We start from the raw sequence: 19878 nt of genomic DNA on the forward strand, positions 1-19878 counted from the left end.
GGGGTGATGGGGGGCGGTGAGTGGAGGAAGCACGGGGGGGGCGGAGGGGAAGCACCACCTCCCCCCGCACAGGGGGACAAGGAATGGGGGTTGAGGTCAGTTCATCACATGTTGTCTCTGCCCCTCCTTCCTCCTCAAAGGGAGGACTCCCTACTCTTCCCCTGCTCCAGCATGGGGTCCCTCCCACGGGCTGCAGTTCTTCATGAACTGCTCCAGTGTGGGTCCCTTCCACAGGGTGCAGTTCTTCAGGAACAGACTGCTCTGGCGTGGGTCCCCCATGGGGTCACAAGTCCTGCCAGAAAACCTGCTCCAGCATGGGCTTCTCTCTCCATGGGTCCACAGGTCCTGCCAGGAGCCTGCTCCAGCGCAGGCTTCCCACGGGGCCACCGCCTCCTTTGGGCATCCCCCTGCTCCCGTGTGGGGTCCTCAGCAGCCTGCAGGTGGATATCTGCTCCACCGTGGACCTCCATGGGCTGCAGGGGGACAGCCTGCCTCACCATGGTCTTCACCACGGGCTGCAGGGGAATCTCTGCTCTGGCATCTGGAGCACCTCCTCCCTCTCCTTCTTCACTGACCTGGGTGTCTGCAGGGTTGTTTCTCTCACATGTTCTCATTCCTCTCTCTGGTTGCAGTTTCTGTTGTGCAGCAACTTTTTTCCCCTTCTTAAATCTGTTATCCCAGCGGCACTAGTGCTGTCACTGATGGGCTCGGCCTTGGCTGGGGGCGGGGCTGTCTTGCAGCTGACTGACATTGGCTCTATTGGACATGGGGGAAGCTTCTAGCAGCTTCTCACAGAAGCCACACCTGTAGCCCCCCTGCTACCAAAACCTTGCCACGCAAACCCAATACAGTGACAGAGCTCAGTGACACTAGGTTGACTGTCAAGACTACTGTTCAGTGTAATATAAATTAATCCCACAAGCAATTTATTGTGTGTTGTGTAGATTACTAATCTGTAAGAATTTTTAATGCTTTTCTAATCAGCTTTTTGCATATACATACTCTGAGAGTGAGTTTTTTGTCAGTATGCATGATGAACTGATATAGGCTATGGACTTCAAAAAGGCAACAGAACCATTGTTTGGTCTCTTAGCTGAAATAATTAAGTACAGTGGGAAGCATCAGTTTGGAAGACATTACTGTGTTTGAAAGAAAAAGTAACTTAAAGAAAAATACAAGTCTATGTCTGTATTAGCAAGTAATGTGGATTGAGAGGAGTGGATCTGTAGACTAAAAGTGCTGAGAACCTGACATCAATACTGCACATATTTCGGGGTTTTCTGTCTTATTTGGACTAGGTCTAGTTTGGACACCTGGAATAGGTGCCTATTTGTGGCTAAGGTACATTAGTAGTGTACCTAAATCGCATCTTTCAATTTAGTGTAATCCAAAAGGAATCCAGATGGTGATCCAAGAGCATTCTGTGGTGCAAACAAAGCTGTAGTAAGAGGAAGTGGCTGGAGACTTGCTTCAGAAGTGCATTCCTGATCTGAACAGAAAAGCCGAAATAAATGAACCCTTAATAATCTTAGGCCTTTTTTGTAAAAGTAATTTAATGGAACGCTATCAGAACTTAAGGTAGATCTTTGCAGGCTGCTGGGCACTGGCTCTGCTCAATTCCAAGTAGTCTATGCCAGTGCCTGCTGTCTTGAAAAACCTTTTTTAATGCTTTCAATAATCTTCTTGGATATATCTTTTTGCTTCAAGGCACTGCTACTTGTATTCCAGCAATAAGAAATGCCTTCTGTTTTTTAGCTGCTCTCTTAAACATAATTTGGGGCAATGAAATCTAACTTTAATGTAATTTAGACATAGACTGAGTCTTGTTAGGAACAGTGAAGATTTGTAGCTGAAATTTGTGTTGCCTTGTGCATTTTTCTTACTGTTTCCTGACCAAACACACTTATTCTATCTGCACGATGAACTATAGGCTCTGCTGCTGGGGAACACTCTCCAGATGTTTGAAAATGTATGTGAGGGTCAGTTTTCTTGAGCGTTTTGTAACACTTTCATTAGTGAAGTAATTTGTACAAATAAGTAGCATGAATGCTAGGTGATCAAATTATGGTTTTGATGGTTTTTCAGTTCCTGGCACAAAGCCTCAGTGTGTGAGTTAAATACACTTTGGGAAAACAGCTAATTTGGATGGTTAAAATATTAGAGACAGCAATTTAAAACTTTCTGTTGCCTTTGAGCTTTTGTAAATGTTGTTTTCTAAAAATCTAGATTTGAGGTGGGACTGGGCAAGTAGTTTATATATCTGCCAAGTTAGTCTTTTGCTGTGGAGAGCAAGCACAGCATTGTCTGCTTCTGTGGATTTAGTTGTGGATCAGGGCCCTGCTGTGCTACGCAGGTACAAACAGAACAGATGGGCTCAATTCTGAAATGGCTTGCATTTCAGATTGGAGAGTACTTTGAAGCAGTAAACAAACAAGAAACATCAAGGCAGTGAGATTATTTGTCAGGAGAGGGCAGCCCATCTAATGAAATGTTTTTGTGTTGTGTACATAATAATGTTTGAAGGCAACATACTGACAGCATGCAGCATGTTCTAGCATGTAAATATCTTGCTTCATCAGTAGCCTTTGCTCACTGTATTTATTTTTTTTAAAGTAGCAGATAACATAGTGGAGGATATTGAAATATCACTTGAAGTTGATATCCCAGACTCATATGAGACGAACTAAATGAGAAGTCTTTGTGGGTCAAGGTCATTAAACAAATGCAGTTATTGACAGTCATGCAGATGACAGAGATTGAGCTTTTAAGTGTGAATAAAAGGTCTTATTTTTCCATTAGTGGTGAGCATTATCTTCATGATGACACTAACTTGTGTGAACTTGCCCTCGAATCAAATCCCAGTTAGCTTATTTTAGGTGTCTTCCATTGACCAAAAAAAGTAATTCTGAGCTTTCTAGCCATTTAAAGAGTAGCATGTCTCTTTCTTTTCAGAATATTCTGAAGCTACCTCCAGCATTTGAACCTTAAAAACTGGTTTTCTGACTTACCTAATTGTTCTTCTATTGTCTACTGTGCTTTGTTCTTCAATCTTGGAATGCCTGTGCCTGTCCAATTTGCTTCTCTGCTCTTCTGCTGTTGCTGCCATTCTTTTGAAATACTCTGCTTCCTGCCTCTTTCTCCTCCTTTTGGAAAAAGATGAGGAGAAAGCACATGCTTCTTTCCTTTTTTTCTTATAACAGCAAGTTGGCTTGCTTTGAGAAGAGTCTCTTCCTTTGGAGAGGTTCTTCTCACTGAAATACATTACACTGTGTTTAGAGTTGTTTCTGAATTTCGTAAGCTAGCTTAATACCTTGGCAGCTGTAACAGCTGTATAATTGACAACATCCGCCTCATTCTGGTTTTTGATGAGAAAACAAAATACTGGTGCGCTAGTTGGCATTCTAAGTCAGAAACCGGTTCTTGAACATTGATGTCTAGTTTTTCTCATTAATGGAGTCAGATCTTGAAAAGTTAAGTCTTGCTTCTCAAAAATTCACATCTCCTAGAAAAGCCACTGGAAAAAAGGGAAAAAAGAAAAAAAAATTGAATGGGAAACGAAAGAACATGGCATAACTGAAGTCTTTTGTTTGTCTTGGTTGACTGGTTTCTTAATCTACTATTAAGCTTTAAGACATCAAGAAAGCAACTTTTGAAAGAGTTTGGAAGAAAGAAGTAGAGGCTTAAATCCTGTAGTATTTCTAAAAGACCTATCTGTGAAGAAGAACTATTAGCCTAAAGCCTCTCAACTTTTGTTTAGCTCAACTTAGCAGTTTCAAAGAACAACCCTAAAATCTGTAGCTGATGAGAAAAAGAATTGGTGAATTCCTGCAGAACTCAGGCAAGTTGGGTAGCACTGCTTATTGGTGACTGAGCTGGAGAAATAGGTGTGGTTGAACAGTGAGTGGTCCTGCCTGTTTGCATCCCTGTGTGATAATCTCCCTGCTTGAAATTGAGACATTGCTTAGTGATTTGTCACAACGTAGTACTTAATGACATCCATGTAGAATATTTGAATCATCTATATTTTGAGGGTCAGATGTTTTATGAGGGTTAGTGTTTTATGAATTTTGGAAGAGTCTTAGTTCTCAAAGTGTTTGCCAGTTCAGGGGATAGAAAAACACGTTCTTAAAGCTTGCAGCCATGAAGATAAAAGCATGATTGATGTTTTTCAATAGCAGCTTGACAGCTTTGCTGTTCCAACATGTTAATTATGCATAAATAAGTAGCATCAGCAGGGCTGCTGGTTCACCCTTGCAATTTTTGAAAGAAACCTAGAGTATTGCCTATGATTATGTCAGTTTGTATGTGGTATGAGGAAAGTAGCCTTTACTTTTTTTTTTGTCACCCCAAACTATTGTCAAAACAGGTTATGACTAAATACAAACATAACAAACAGTTTTAGCAGAGGTTGTGAAGTTGCATGGCAGGCTCTTGTCCAGAATTACAGTGAAAAATTTACTCGTGTAACATGGAAAAAAGATTTTAATGTCTTCCTCCCATCTTTCTTTCTGGGCATGTCTTGTATATCTGAATGCCTGGTAGACTAATGAAATCTCTTGGTGATATCTTTGCAGGGAGTGCCTTACTTAGGGAACAGGTGTAGTCTGCAGTGCAAATTACAGCAGTCTCAGCTTTTGCTGCCTGCAGTCTGAATAAACTTTTCTTCATGCTTTATACTCTCATGCTGTCCTGAAAGATGTCCTGGTTTACTGCAGTTCACTACATCAAAATCTTTGGGGAAAGAGTTGGATATCTTGCCAAAACATGCTATATGCTCTAGGAGGTAAGAGAGGCTAAGAAGTTTAAAAGCAGACAAAAACAAACCTAAAACTTACGTATAGGAGCTTTATATCTCTTGCATGTGAACCGGAGTTGAAAGTCCATAGGAAGGAGAATCACTTATGCTCAAAATATTGGGGGGGGGGGGAGTAAATTATTTACAGTGTTCTTAGTTGCAATCTTCAGAAGCTGTATCTGAAAGATAAGTTTGTTGTCTTTGCTGGTGTACATTTCTTCATGTCTTTGATCACAGTGGTGTTTCAGGTATTGCTTCTAGAAGAAAGTTACAGAAGCTAGTAAGTTTTCCCTTTACAGCTCCTGCAATACCTTTAAGAGTGACCTCTGAATGTAAAAGGAAATGTATGGAAGGATTTCTGCAATTATACACAATTCTGAAAAATTTTCAACATTGTTTTGTCCCAGAGATGCAGTTAGTGACAGATCTCCAAGTACAAAAACATAAATCCTCTTTCTGTAGAAATAACATTGCTTATTAATTTCTTGTATGAAAATATAGTGTTTTTTTGGAATGGGTTGGATGATCTCACTACATGTTATTTCAGAGGGGGACAAATGAGAGGAAAAATGCTACTTTAATTGTTCTTTAATATTAGTGCATTTTATACATGTGGCAATTTAGAACGGAATATTTTTCTTTAAATCGTTTTCTAGCAATATAGGCAACCAATTTCCAGGCCAAGGTGTTCCTGCTGGATTTTCTGTGTATCCTGCATTCAGTCCCTTACAGATGATCTGGTGGCAACAAATGTATGCACGTCAGTACTACATGCAATAGTAAGTCTGCATTATCTTCAGTAGTACTCAGTTACACTAGTAAAAGGAAGGTATTAAAAACTTAAATGTTGTTTGCAGGAACAAAATGTCTGTTTTTCTTTTGTCTGGCTGTGCTGTTTTACACTAAGTTTTGTCCAGCAAATCATGAAATCCAGTTTTGGATTGGAATTAATTAATGTATTAATATGTAAAACTGCATTTTCCTTTAAATCTTTATTTGACATGTATTACATCTGAAACTTTGTTTTTATTAGTGTAGAAAAGAAGACAAGAATAGGCTTAGAAATTTTGGTGAGTGTTTTTTGACAAACCAGTTTTATGTTTAAATTTTTAGCCAAGCTGCTATTTCAGCCCAGGTGACTTCCAGCACTGAGCCAGTGAGATCTGCAGTTGTCCAGGCTGTAAATTCAGAACACGCTCCTGCAAATGAGCCCGCAGCAGTGCCAAATGTAGCCGTCCAGGAGAACAGGCCTGTAAACCCGAATGTTCAGATGAATGCACAGGGTGGCCCTGTAGTGAATGAGGAGGACTTCAACCGGGACTGGCTGGACTGGATGTACACGTTCTCTAGAGCAGCAATTCTTCTGAGCATTGTATACTTCTATTCTTCCTTCAGTCGATTTGTCATGGTAATGGGAGCCATGCTGCTGGTTTATTTGTGAGTACAACAGTAAAGTATAGCTGCAGATCTGATATGTGGAGTATGATGCTCATGTATAATCCATTTAAACTGAAAAATTACCCAAATGCAAAAGTTTAGGCACTGCTCCTTTACAGTGCGGTGTGTGTGTGTTTAAAAAAAAAAAAAAAAAAAAATTCAAACAAGTAGGGAAACTGATTGAAGAAGAAGAAATAATTCTCAAAACATTTTTACAGGAAGTTGTATACCACTTATACCTGAAACACAGTGCTCTTTAATGTTGGTGATATTAACAGATCAGTGTTGTAGAAATGTAGAATTTTGGGAGGCAAATTTAGAAAATGGGGGTGAGGGGAGGGAAGTTCATATAGGTGGAGCATATGCTTGCATAAACTTAAAACACTTATTGCTTGGATATGAGAAGAAAATTGCACAGCTAAGCTCATTTGCATTTCAAAAATAACATGGGATTTGTGCAGTAAATTGTGTTAGGCAGAGTTAAAGTAGTGCTACTGTAATGGTGGGTACTAGATCTGGTAGAATTGCAGGGACTTAAATTTTTTTTACAATGCATCATAAAGACCTAACCTTTCTCTCTATTTTATTAAGAAACATCAGTACTGTTGTCATCACTTCCCTTTATATATGAAAATACCTTAGTGATGTCAATAGAACTGGAAAACAGCAGTAATGCTTGATATTTTGGACTGATGTCATTCATTGAGAGTTTCCTTACATTGTAGCCTCAGTCCTCACAAGGACTGTTCTGTTTCTCGTGCAGATATGACAGTTGAAATCAGAATATAGACACTTGAAAACATAGGAGAGGCTTATTTAATTTACAGTGGTAATGTGGTTCAAGCCTTAGCTGAAGTTTAAATTGTTTTTTGCACAGAAAATCAACTATAAACTATGAAAATTGCTGCCTTTGAAAGTTAAATAACTTAAAAAATGGGGAGGAGACCCCCAAAAAGTATTCTACATATTTAATCACCTAATCATGGTAAATTATTTTTCTGGAACAGAGGGCTGTGAACAGCACTTGTAAAACTTAAAGAGCAGCTCTTAGCAAGACCCTTCTTAACCCAGACATCAAAGAATAGCCATTTTGATCTGGAAGCAAGACCTGCAGAAAAATACATGTAGCTTTTGAAATATGCATTTGAAAGCACTTGAAGAATTTACTGCAGTACATTAATGCTCTGTAGCAGAAAAATATTTTCGTTTCTTTTAAAAAAGAGAGGTTTTTCAATTGTTCCATTTTCTTATGTAGGCACCAAGCTGGATGGTTTCCCTTTAGGCAAGAGGGAGGCCAACAACAGGCAGCCAATAATGTGGAAGTGAACCGTGATGGGCAACATGCAAATAATCCTGATCTTGAAGAGATGGTGAGTAAGAGCAGACATGTCTTTTGAGACACCTAGGTATTATGTTGTAAAGTATGCTGTAATGCCTGGACAGAAAGTCAACTTTTATGAAACGTAGTCCATTTAACCAGAAAGCTTTCAGCATTGTCCTCAGTATTGTGCTTGCTGCTTAAATTATCTGATTTTTCCAGTCTGACAATTACTGATTGTCTCTACTTCAATCACAGATTTTCTTCATGTTAGCTACTTTTCAGGAGATGGTTCTGAGAGAAGTTACTTAATGTAGGAAGATACTGCTGGTTACCTTGTGTCAGAGCTCTGAAAAGAAACAGTTGAATTGCTTCAATTTCTGTTTTTAAAGGAACGACTTATGGATGATGGGATTGATGAAGACAGTGGAGAAGATGCAGGTGAAGATGCCAATACAGAGCAGCAGCCTGGATTCATGGCTTCTGCTTGGTCCTTTATCACAACCTTCTTCACATCACTTATCCCTGAAGGGCCTCCACAGGTTGGCAATTAAAGTGGAAAAGGAACTGTGTCGGGCAGCCTCAGTAGCCATACGTAGAAGTGGAGCGGATTCTAGAGAGTGTTTTAAGTACAATGCAAATTCTGGAAAATTTATAATGTTCTCTTTTTGATCATGGTGTACAAAAATGTGTATGGTTTTTTTCTTTTGGCTTTCTCATGCATTGAGTATTTTAAGCACAAGTGGACTACTAAATGCTTTCTTTAAGATTCTTCTTTTTCTGAAGAATAAAATGTAAAGATATTGGTCTTCCATGTTTTATTTTAATTTTGGATGTGTATTATACTGAGGCAAAAAGCTTGTACTTAATCTGCACCATTACCTCTTTAAAGAGCTGTTAAAAATATGAATGTTGAAAGACCTTTGCAAATGTTCTCTATTCATCTGAATAATGTATCTTGTGTTACTTTTATGCAGGGTATGAATTATCACTTGGGATTTGGAGTTTGTCATTCCTGAAAGAAAGCTGTAAACACAAGGATTACTTGTTAATGGCACGTTGTCTTCATGCCACAAAATACTAAGCCTCTTCTCATACATTTAGAAAGCTAAAAGCTTTTTCTTGAGGCTGTACTGAAGTTCATTAAAGTTGGAGATGTTTAACAGCTCTTCAAAGACAATGGACAGTCATGGGATAAACCTGAAATGTTTGATACATACAGTACTTTTTAAGAAAAATATAGCTGTACTGGGGAAAAAGATGTACATTAGGGTTTTTTTAATAAAAACTGTTATGGTAACTCTTTTGAATGTTTGTATGCATATTTGAATGCAAACAACTAAATAGTGCATCATGAAGGATGAGGATGTGATTGATTTGAGAGTGGAATAAAGTTACCGTGGTGGCATTACCAATACTGACTGAAGTGGTACATTTGTAGCAGCACATAAACAGTTAAGGGTATGATATCAATAGCAGGATATCTGTATTCTTAATTAACCTAGTGAAAACTGAGAAGAGGAAAATTGTATGTGAGATAATAGCACAGTGCTACTGTCAAGTTTTTGGTTGCTTTCTTTAGATTTTAATCGTAGTCAAGAACTTATGTTTGGTTTTGTTCCTAATTCTGAAGTTATCATGTGCTATCTAACTAAAAAATGGCTACAAAGATTGTAATACTACAACCAACAGAAAGCCTATCCAACTTTCTGATTTCCAAGTACAGGGCAAAGCTCTTAAATAGGTCTGAACAAGTGAGAAGTAGAGGTTTAATTTTTGCTTGCTCATGTCAGACTGCTGAAGCTATGCAGTGAGGTTTTAAAACTTAAATTTTCTTTGGGTTTATACTCTGAAACATCTGTTGGGATTTCTAGGCCTTATTGAAAGTTTCACTCTCTGTTGGAAAAAATAAATTTGAACAGTGCTTTTAATTTAAACAGCTTAAATAGAATGGTTTTTGACTTCCAAAATAATTCTCATTTACAAATCTGTCAGAAGAGGAAAAATATAAATGTAAGTCTTACAAGCATCTATTATTTTATTTGCTGTATAAGCAGCAGTGATGAATAAATCATGTTTAATGATGTTTTACTCCATGTTACTATGGAGAGCTGCTCTCAATTTAGGTTCTTTAGTACATAAACATAAAATGCATAGACCTTGTCCGTGAAATTTTACCCTTTTAATTTGGTGGATGGATCTAACTTTTAAGAACTATTAAAAAACCCTACATTTTTAAAGGAATGGCACAGAGTGGCAGTCTTGGATGTCATAAGACTTATTTCTGGAATGCATTGAAGAGGTTTCATCTATTTGACCTATATGTTCTCCCTCCCACTTCTCCCAAAAGTGCACTTTTCTTTTTGTCCTGGGGTTAGCATGTCTGTAACCTGTGCAGTTACAACCTTCTGGTATCCAGCTGCTAACTGCTATTAGTTGCTTCTTGCTGTCATTTGTCATTTGTTTAGGTTTCTGTTTGTTTTCCATGCTATAGGAAGCAATTGGTGGTAGCTCTCTGCTGTTAGCAGACCAGATTAAGAAAGTTGCTCTTGCGCTGTTAGCCCTGATTTGGTTTAAAAAGTGTAAGTAGAATTGTCACTGCTTGTTTCTATTCAGACATGGAGAAGTTTGTTCATCGGTTACAAAAGGTTGAAAGAGTGAAATGGGAGATCCTGGCAGTTGGTTAGCTATTGAGTGTCATGTTCTCAGAGTTTTAACCTGTTATGGGTTTGTGTGGTGTGGTTTTTTTGGTAGCAGGGGAGGGGGCCACAGGGGTGGCTCCTGTGAGAAGCTGCTAGAAGCTTCCACGGCTCCAAGTCGGCCCCGCCTCTGGCCCAGGCCGAGCCCATCAGGGACGGTGGTAGTGCCTCTGGGAGAACAGATTTAAGAAGGGGAACTGGCAATGAGTGGTGGGACTGGAATGTGAGAGGGACACCGATGCAGATACCGAGGTCAGTGAAGAAGGAGAGGGAGGACGGAGTAGGTTGATGCCCCTGCAGCCCGTGGTGAGACAGCAGGCTGTCCCCCTGCACTCCATGGAGGGGAGCGGGGGAGCAGAAGCCCACCTGCAGCCCAGGGAGGAGCCCACGCCGGAGCAGGGGGATGCCCCCCAAGATGGCCGGGACACCGTAGGAAAGGCCGCACTGGAGCAGTCTGTGACTGAAGGTCGGCCCGCAGAAAGGACTCACGTTGGAGATGTTCGTGGAGGACTGTCTCCCGCGGGAGGGACCCCATGGTGGAGCAGGGGACGGGTGAGGAGTCCTCCCCCGAGGAGGAAGGAGCGGCAGAGACAAGGTGTGTCGAGCTGACCCCAACCCCCGTCCCCTGTTCCCCTGCGCCGCTGCGGGGAGGAGGTGGAGAGAACCGGGAGTGGGGTTGAGGGAGGGCTGGGGGGAAGGTGTTCTAAGGTTGGGGTTTACTTCCTAATATCCTTGTTTTGTTTTGGCATGTAGTAAATTAAACTGATTTTGTTTTCTTTACCAAGTTGAGCCTGTCTTTTGCCCATGACCATAAGTGGTGAGTGATCCCTCCCAGTCCTTGTCTCGACCCACGAGCATTTCTTTATATTTTCTCCTCATCCCACCGTGGCCGGGGGAGTGAGTGAGTGAGCAGCTTCATGGTGCTTTGTTACCGGCTGGGCTGAAACCATGACATGACCAAATCATAGAGCTGGAGCAATGAGTTGAAGAGGCAAGACTTCCACGAGAACATTTTAAGGTCATGGAACCTCCCAGCTTCCAGAACCTTACTGAGATCTGAGCAAGGAAAAGCAAAAAGATGGTTACTGAGGAAAATGAGTGAGAAATGAGAATGAAATATGAAGCATTGCCAAAAAGTAGTGAAAGATTTGGAGGCAGAGGAAAACCAATGGGAGGAGCAAAGATAAGAGAAGGTATGGTCATGAATAAATATGAAGCAAGCATTGAAGAACAGATTGAGGTAAAAGGAGTGCATTTTTTTTTTTTCGGAGAAGGAATGAGCTTAATGAAAATTAGATCAGGTCTTTGTTTTATGGGTTTCTGAGCAATTCAGGTATAGAATTGAACAGCATGAAATATGTGACAGGTGATGATGGAAGAGAAATGAAAACCCTAGGAAAACAGTTGCTTTTTCTTAGTGAATCCTTGTTGTAGGAACTGTTCTATAGCATAAACCAAAATACAATTATGTAGTACATGGCTGTAGGCAAAGCTATATGCTGAACTGTAGCAAATCTGTAGCATGAGATGGAACAAAAGGCATGAGGATTAAGGCTGCGTAGAATGTGCCCCAGTATTAATGGTTTGGTAACATACTTGTACATCACCCACTTTTACAACTTTGAATACAGAAAAAGTGATTGAAATTCATTCTTTACCTTACAGGAAGTCATGAAATGACAGATACCTTACATTTAGAGGAAGTCTGTATATCTAATAGCAAGTCTATGCCAGCATGTGCAGCAGCTTCACAGTGTGTTAAGGCAGAGACAGTCACACCAGGATTGAAGCATATTCCATCCATAATACTTCTTGCTGTGAAGAGTCAGATGAGATCAGCAGTGCTGATGGAGCAGGTGTATGAAAACAGCAACACACAGCTACTCTTTTGCATGATTTCTTGGTATTGTGCTTACCCTGAAAAATACTTTGCAACTGATGTATATCCATACATATATCTGCATTGACTTCTTGACCACAATTTACATTGTGTTTAGCAGTGCCACTGTTGGTTTAACAGACAAGTGTAACTTAAACTCAAACTGGAGAATTCCTGGGTGCAAAATAGTGGTCAAAGGGATCCTTTTTCTCCTGATAACTTGTGAGCTTGCAAGCTCTTCCTCATGGTGCTGTTTGGTTTGGAGGCCTTGACAGGCAGTATTGGCTTTTCAGTTTCTCCCTGTTGCCCTTCAAGTAACTTGCAGAGAAATTATCACACGGTGCTTCAGGAAAAGGCTGCTTCTGTCTCAGACATACTCTGCTACCTTCTCACTACTGCTGCAGGAAAGGGAGAAAATACCATTGTGTATGAGGTTTGTAATGAAAACAGGTGATACAAAATCGCTGAACATCCATCACAGGGCATGAATAATGTTTCTGCTGCTTGTTTCCTGTACCACCTCAGTGTTTTCTGGCGTAAGCCTTTTTTCAGCAGCCTTTGCTGTTGCAAGGAAGCAGTTTGGAATTTACCCCAGCATAGTGATTGTGAACTCTGACCTATTTTTTCTGGGTAGGTGTAGGTGCGGAATCGGAGATAGAACTGCAGCCCAGCTGGGTGCACCCTTGTTAATGGGGTTGCCGGCCTGCATTTACTCTGGTGCAAGGGAGCTGCCAAAGTATCCAGGGTGATGATGTGTTACTTGTGCTGGGAAAGCTTTGATGCTACCGGTGTTCAAGTTAACTATGTCAGTGCCAGTGTGGCTTTGCGTGTGGGTGATGTGCTCTTCTTCCATATTACGGTGTTAGTATAGGCAGGATGATGCAAACTGGGAATGAGTTACTTCATCACTCACAGCCCTTGTTCTGAGTAACAAGATAATACAAGGTAATAAATGTTTCATCATGATTCTCGTGCCAAAAAAGGGGGTTCAGCTGTTCTTGCGTGGAAGTGACTCTACCGGAGTGCTAGGTCTAGAGTACCTGTTCAGCTTCTTTCTCTCAGCTGGATTTATTGACTTGCAGCTGCCTCTGTAAGGTCTTGCTTTTGAAAGAAGCTGGGGTGACTACTGTGAATGCTTAGCAGTTTAGGCTTATTTGCAAGACAGTCTACCCCGTAGCACTGGTTGGGGAGGAGGGAAGCACATACCGGACCTGGAAGAACTATCCATAAAAAGGCCAGGGCTGGCCAACTTACTTTCTTCTCTTAGAATTTAGAGAGGCAAGCACAGTGTCCAGTGGGAGAATGCCCAAGCTACATAAACAGTACTTCCACTTCTTTACCAAGACATTAATTTGTACTTGTTTTAGAGCTCTATACTTTGTTTAAACAACATGAGGAAATGTTGCTGTATAACATTTTTTTTTTTTTCTTAATGTGTATCAGTGATACTGATGTGATTCCACTGCTTGGTTTGTTGTCGGGGCCTGGAATGGTGAAGCTGAAGACGTGCAGTTATTCTGTTGATGTCTTTTTTTTTTAAACTTGCATTTAACGCTTTGCTCTGTGGGCCTTAGCACAGTTATGTGCCACTTTTGTAATAAAGCTGGTCCTAAAATTTTTCCAGGCTCTGGAAGGAATAGAAGGGAAAGAAAGATTATATTCCTAGAATTTCATTCAGGCTACTCATGAAACACCAGGTGATGTTAACTGGTTTTCCTTATCCTTGCATAGTTTTAGCTGTTTTAGGAATAAACTGTAGAATTACTGGTCATTTTTGGAGTAGGGAGCTTTTATACCAGGGCAGCCGCAACTGCAGTTTAAATCTCACGGAGTGTGTATATAAGTAGGACAAAATGTACAGAAAGACCGTTGATGCTGGTTTTTCCTAGCTTTGCAGAAATCCTGGGAGGGAGAATCTAGGTGTGAGGAGTCGATGGGACAGAAGTAAGTTGAGTTGTGGGTATGTTCATTTTCAAAATCTTTTTGTGTGTGCAGGTGTTTTCTTTACCCCTTTAGAAAGACTGCGGTGACCTTAACTTCTGGTTGGACCGGAAAGCTAAAACCTGCTCTTTGTGCTAAAGTTACAGCACGTTTGGGTGCCTTGCTTGAAGCGTTTTGGTTAGTAACCTGGCGGAAGGTTGAACTGTGGTAAGGAAATAACCGCAGCGATGTGAAAACACGCTGCTGTAAAAATAAACGAGCAGTTTGCCTAGCCGGTGAGCACTCGATGAAGACATAAGCAAGGAAATGAGTAATAGAGTAAGAAAACGCGTCGCGTGTGACGGGGTAATTCGGGAGGAGCCGGGGGGGGGTGTTTGTGTGTGTGTCCCCGCCTCCCGCTGGGCTGCTCCATCGCTCCGCGAGATGGCGCCGTCACCCAGCCCCGCCGCCGCAGCGGCGCCTGCCCGGTCTGCGGGCGTGGGGGCGACCCGAGGGCCGCGGGCCTGTAAGCCGCGGTGCCACCGCGCCGCAGCCGCTGCTGGCGGCGGCGGGAGGGGACGGTAGTCCCGGCTTCGGTTCTTGTGTAGGGAAAGCCTGTTGTGCGCTTGTCGTCCTGCGGCGGCGGGTCGCTGAAGTTAGTTAGCAAATGTACCCAGTGGACGTTACGCGTCGAAAAAGATGTTTCTTTTCGCTTTTACCAAGTATCTTTGCTAGCAGCAGGCGTGGCGTTCACCTTCAAGGAGCTAGCCGGTGCTTTCAGGGAAGGCCAGAGAGCTTTCCCTAAAAAAACCAAAAAGCATTGCTAACACGAACCCTTCTGCGGTACCCTCAGCAGAAGTGAGTTACTGCAACCGGCGTGAAGGCTGACCGCTTCTCCACCCCTAAAAGATGCGAGTCCTGCTTGAGATAAGTGGATGAAGTATTGCGAGGGAGCTGTGAAATTGCTCCCATTGTTGTATCTCTTTCCTGGCTCGAGGGCTTCATATTGAAGGCTGTCTCTGAACAGTCCTGCCTGGAGCTTGCCCATTCCCCAGCAGTTCCATTCTCGCATTCAGATACATGTGGTAACACTGCTGCTTGGTGAAGGGCTGCTGTAACAAGTTAGGTACCCTGCTGTCTTCATCTGGCTGAAAAAACCCAGCCTTTGGATTATGTGACACAGAGCTGGCTCTGGGAAATGTGGAATCATCAGTTTATTGAGTTATACGCTGTTGACTTTTTAAGATCCCCCCCCGCCCCTGTGGCCACAAGAGTAGGGTGTAACATGTAAGTTACAGCACGAACATCATTAATTAAGATGATTATGCCTGGCTTGGTCTTGATACATTTTAAAGTAATCTTCCTACCTATTAATTATAATGCAAAAGACAGCATGGGTCTTCCTAGCAAATAGCTATGATGTATGATTCTTCAGAGCAAGTATTTTTTCCAAGTGCTGAAGCAAACATTTGTCTTAAGTCATCTGAATAAGTGTTCCCAGCTGCTGCTGGTAGGGGACAACTGCCAATTGCCTTTCTCTGGTGAGGGCTGGAATTCCTGTGGCCTCTAATAGAGGGCTTTTGAGGTCCTTTACAAAGTGAGGTGACAGTACCTGCAGAGATCCAGTACTGTAATATGTAATACTGGTGACATTAGCCAGTGTTACAGCATGGCACCAGGCACGGGCTGAATCATGTAGAGGCTGTAATTTTTATGGGGTTTGCAAAGGCTGAATCAGTTCTCTGGTCTGATTCCCAGCATGGACACAGGAGCTGGTCATCTGGTGCAATGCAGGGGGACAGCATGGTGTGGCATGGGAGCACCACAGCAGCAACAATATCTTCAGAGGATGTTGCTGTCAAAGACTGTCTCATGAGACCATAGCTATTGTTCCAAAGTCCCATTCAGGAACCAGGAATGCACATTTTTAATGCACTGAACTGGTCTGGACAGCATCTTGGGTTTGAATTTCAAGGGAAATGCATATGAGCAAAACGTAGGCAAAACCCTAAAACTGTTGGCCCTCGTCTACATCTGGTGTATGTGCATCATATGAAGCCAGTTAATAAGCTGGGTGGATTTGGGCCTTCTTACACTATACAAAGATATGGCCCCAAGGTTATCTGAGTATTACAGACATACATAATTTTACATGCAATATGTATTGCATGTATGTGAAATACATAATATTGTATATCCTTCAGTTACTCTCTACCTTGGATTATTTGTGTGTCTAGAGTAGGTCTTTTTTCTGTCCTCTTACAGGTGACTGTAAACACTTGAGAGACTTCTGATGGAAAATAGATCCCAATTTCTTTCCATTTTTCTCCATACTGGCTTCGTTCCCCTTTTTCTGACTGCAATTTAAGGACCTTCCGTGTATAAAATGTGAGGCATAAATTATACTGATAACTATACTATATGCTAATTACTATATACTATACTGTACTGCAGTTAGTGTGTCTTGTTCTGGCATTGCTTTGTTTCTGTGAGATTGGCAAAGCATGAAGATGGGAAGTGGTGAAAAACAGATGGTGAAGCTCAGGGAATATGTTGTGAGGAGAAACTGTTTGTTGGGAAGGTCTTTTCCTCTTTGCTGTGTGTTTGTCAACATTTTGACATATCTGTTAAAGAAGCAGGTAGAATTTCAGTATTTATTGAAGGGAAATAATAGCAGACTCTTTTGTCAACCAAGTTGAAGAACTTATGCCAGAAATTGCAGGTTATTATACAATAGGGTTTTGGGTTTTTTTTTCAAATAAGAAATAATCAATGGCTATCTTTCATTTCCATTCCATTGTTCATACCCAGGGTGATGTCTCTTTGGTGAGTGTAGTGCTTGATACTGCTTTTGGAGCCTGTCTGTGAATGTGGACAAAGATCCTGGCCTCTTTTGTGGATTCAGAGCTGCTGCTGAAAAGCTCTGTTTGGTAGTTGGCTTTTGTGATGTATGAAAGCACAGAATGATCACTTGGAAAAATCTTTGCTTCTCCCTCTGCCCTTCTCTACTCTCCTGGCAGTTCCACGTCAGCTCAAAACCTGGGCTTGCCAATGGTTTTAAATTGTATCAGGGCTATTGTGAAGAGTTTGGCAATATTAAATGCCACTAATTGAAATGGAGGTTGTGAAAGCACTTCCCATAATATACCAGGTTAAACTCGATTTCAGTGTTTCTTGGGGAGGGTCTTTCACTTCACATGGTATATAATTGCCCATCACTGAGGGTCTGCAGTGTCCCAGCAGTACAAAGAATAATAAGATCACAAATACAAGTAAGGTTTTAAATCAGATATTTGAGAGCACAAGTACATCATTGAAACAGGTTTCAGAGAGCTTTGTTGAATCCATAGAAGTACCATGAGATTTTACTTTGTCCTTAAGCTGAGAGCCTGTTGCTGTGGTACCCACATTGCAGATGGTACCACTTAGTATTCTCTGGCCCTTGTGATACTAAAAGACAAAAAAATTAGGTTGAGGAACATTAAGGGTGAATTATCTTGATTTTCAAAGTTTAACAGAAAACTCCAGAGTTTATTGCACTGCCCTTCTGTCTGTGTAGAATTTTCCATTTTTTAAAGAAAAAATTGTAATTGCAAACGTGGATAATGATCATCTCAAAAATCAATTTGATTTTGATTTTAATGGCTACACTAGTGGTTTTGCCGATTGTAATTTAACAGCCGTAGTGACCTTCCTTATAGGGATAACAGACTGACTCACTCTGTATAGTCACATAGACACACATGCACTCACATTCAATTACATGTATATCTAAGGAGCTACTGTTTAGTTTGGTGTAGCCTACTCACATACACCAGCAGAATCTCCTGCAAAATGTTGGGATTTTTATGTGTAGAAGAGGAATTGTGAGCCCTAGACCATGAGAGAGTTTTTCTGCCTTAAACTGCAGTAAAATGAACCATCAGTTGCTGGGTTTCAGTGAAGATACGGAGCTGACCTCTGCAAAAGACAAACCAGTAGAGAGCAGGGAAGCCCAGCAGCCAGACCCATGAAGTTGGTGTGAGGATGCTGCACTTCTTTCTCTCCTTTTTTTTTTTTTTTTTTTAAAGCAAAGCAACAGAGCAAAAGATGGCTCCTAAGATAACAGCAGAGGCGGTCTGAAGAAGGAAGGTGGCTAGATGCCAGACCTGTGGGAGGAGTCCTTGGGACTGTAGAAATGGATAAGCAAAGCAAGCTAGTATTGGCCTGCTTGGTGGCCTGAGGGTGTATATATACACTGTGGTAGCTGATTGGAAGAGTTACCAGTGAGTAACAGAACTGATAGCAGATAAAGGAACACTGGGCCTGACAGACATGATTCTCTAAGTACTAATTTTGGTGACAGCATAGTCAGGGAAGGGACCCAGATTATTAAAAAAAGTCTATCTCAGTTAAGGAGCAGGACATATATATATATATATGCAGAGTAATGTGTAATTATACAAACATTTCAGTTTTTTAAAAATACACTTGTAGTGTCAAGGCCCAGCAGGGTATTAACACAATCATGTAATTAACATTGCAATAGAGTCATGAATTACTGGTGAAGAATCTCAGTGGGATTGCAAATACATTTTGGGAACAGAGATCATAAAATCAGGTGTTCAAAGAGGTGCACTATTCAGGAGAGATCAATAAAGGTATTGATAATTCTGCTTTCATGGTATAACAGATGACAAAGAAGCAAAAAGGGATAACACTGGTCAGGTAGACCCACTTTGGATTAAATATTTCTGGGAAGGATGGTAAAAAAAAAAAAATTAAAAATCTACTCATCTAGCTGTCATGGTTTAACCCCAGCTGGTAACTAAGTACCATGCAACCTCTCACTCACTTGCCCCCACCCAGTGGGATGGGGGGAGAGAATTGGGGAAAAAAAACAAGTAAAGCTCATGGGCTGAGATAAGAACAGTTTAATAGAACAGAAAGGAAGAAACTAATAATGATAATAATAACAATAACAAAATGACAATAAAAATAAAAGGATTGGAATATACAAAACAAGTGATGCACAATGCAATTGTTAATGACTTGTCAACCAATGTCCAATTAGTTCCTGAACAGTGATCCCCCCAGGCCAACCCCCCCCAGTTCATATACTGGGCATGATGTCTCATGGTATGGGATATTCCTTTGCCCAGTTTGGGTCAGCTGTCCTGGCTGTGTCCCCTCCCAATTTCTTGTGCCCCTCCAGCCTTCTTGCTGGCTGGGCATGAGAAGCTGAGAAATCCTTGACTTGTTGCTAAGGAATGTTTAGACTAACTGAAAACATCAGTGTTATCAACATTCTTCTCATACTGAACCCAAAACATAGCACTATACCAGCTGCTAGGAAGAAAATTAACTTTATCCCAGCCAAAACCAGCACACTAGTATTGAGAGTCTTGTTTGCAGATACCCAGGCTTAGATTTAGAAATAGGTGGGTTTTTATAATTAAATTTGATCTGGAAAATCTAGGTAGGGAAAACAGTAGCTAGGATTAGTAGTATCCAGGTAGTCCTGTGTCCAGTAACTGGCAGATTCCTCCACCAATCATTGATCTAATCGGAGTCATCAGTACTGCAGACTCATTCATAATCAGCAGCAAGGATGTTACCAAAGAATTGGTTAACAAAACCAAACCAAATTGCTTGGATTGACTGAATGCCAGTAGAGTTCCTTTAAATCAAAAGGCAGTTAAAGAAAACTAAGATGTTTGCTTTCCTGAAATAGAGCATCAAGAGTAGTAATGAGTGGAGCAAGGGGGACTAATGAGCTCAAGGACTTGGCCTTAGAGGAGTCTTGGAGCTGCTGACATCAAAAGTGCAGAACCCCTCTCGACTTTGAATG

The 19878-nt window shown here is 41.2% G+C and overlaps 1 protein-coding gene across 4 annotated transcripts in view; it reads left to right on the forward strand.

Annotated features, from left to right (window-relative positions):
* HERPUD2 (HERPUD family member 2) overlaps window positions 1-8962 on the forward strand; it is a 22473-nt gene extending 13511 nt beyond the window's left edge. For all 4 annotated transcript variants that reach the window (XM_010582691.1, XM_010582705.1, XM_010582713.1 and 1 more), the window contains 4 exons: window positions 5452-5574; window positions 5909-6232; window positions 7488-7602; window positions 7943-8962. In XM_010582691.1, coding sequence (XP_010580993.1) covers window positions 5452-5574; window positions 5909-6232; window positions 7488-7602; window positions 7943-8104 — 724 coding nt within the window. In that variant the 3' untranslated portion in view covers window positions 8105-8962. The remainder of the gene's footprint in view (window positions 1-5451; window positions 5575-5908; window positions 6233-7487; window positions 7603-7942) is intronic.
* Window positions 8963-19878: the final 10916 nt, after the last annotated feature.

Source organism: Haliaeetus leucocephalus, unplaced genomic scaffold (assembly GCF_000737465.1).
Source record: "Haliaeetus leucocephalus isolate CR32 unplaced genomic scaffold, Haliaeetus_leucocephalus-4.0 Scaffold83, whole genome shotgun sequence".
Lineage (NCBI taxonomy): Eukaryota > Metazoa > Chordata > Aves > Accipitriformes > Accipitridae > Haliaeetus > Haliaeetus leucocephalus.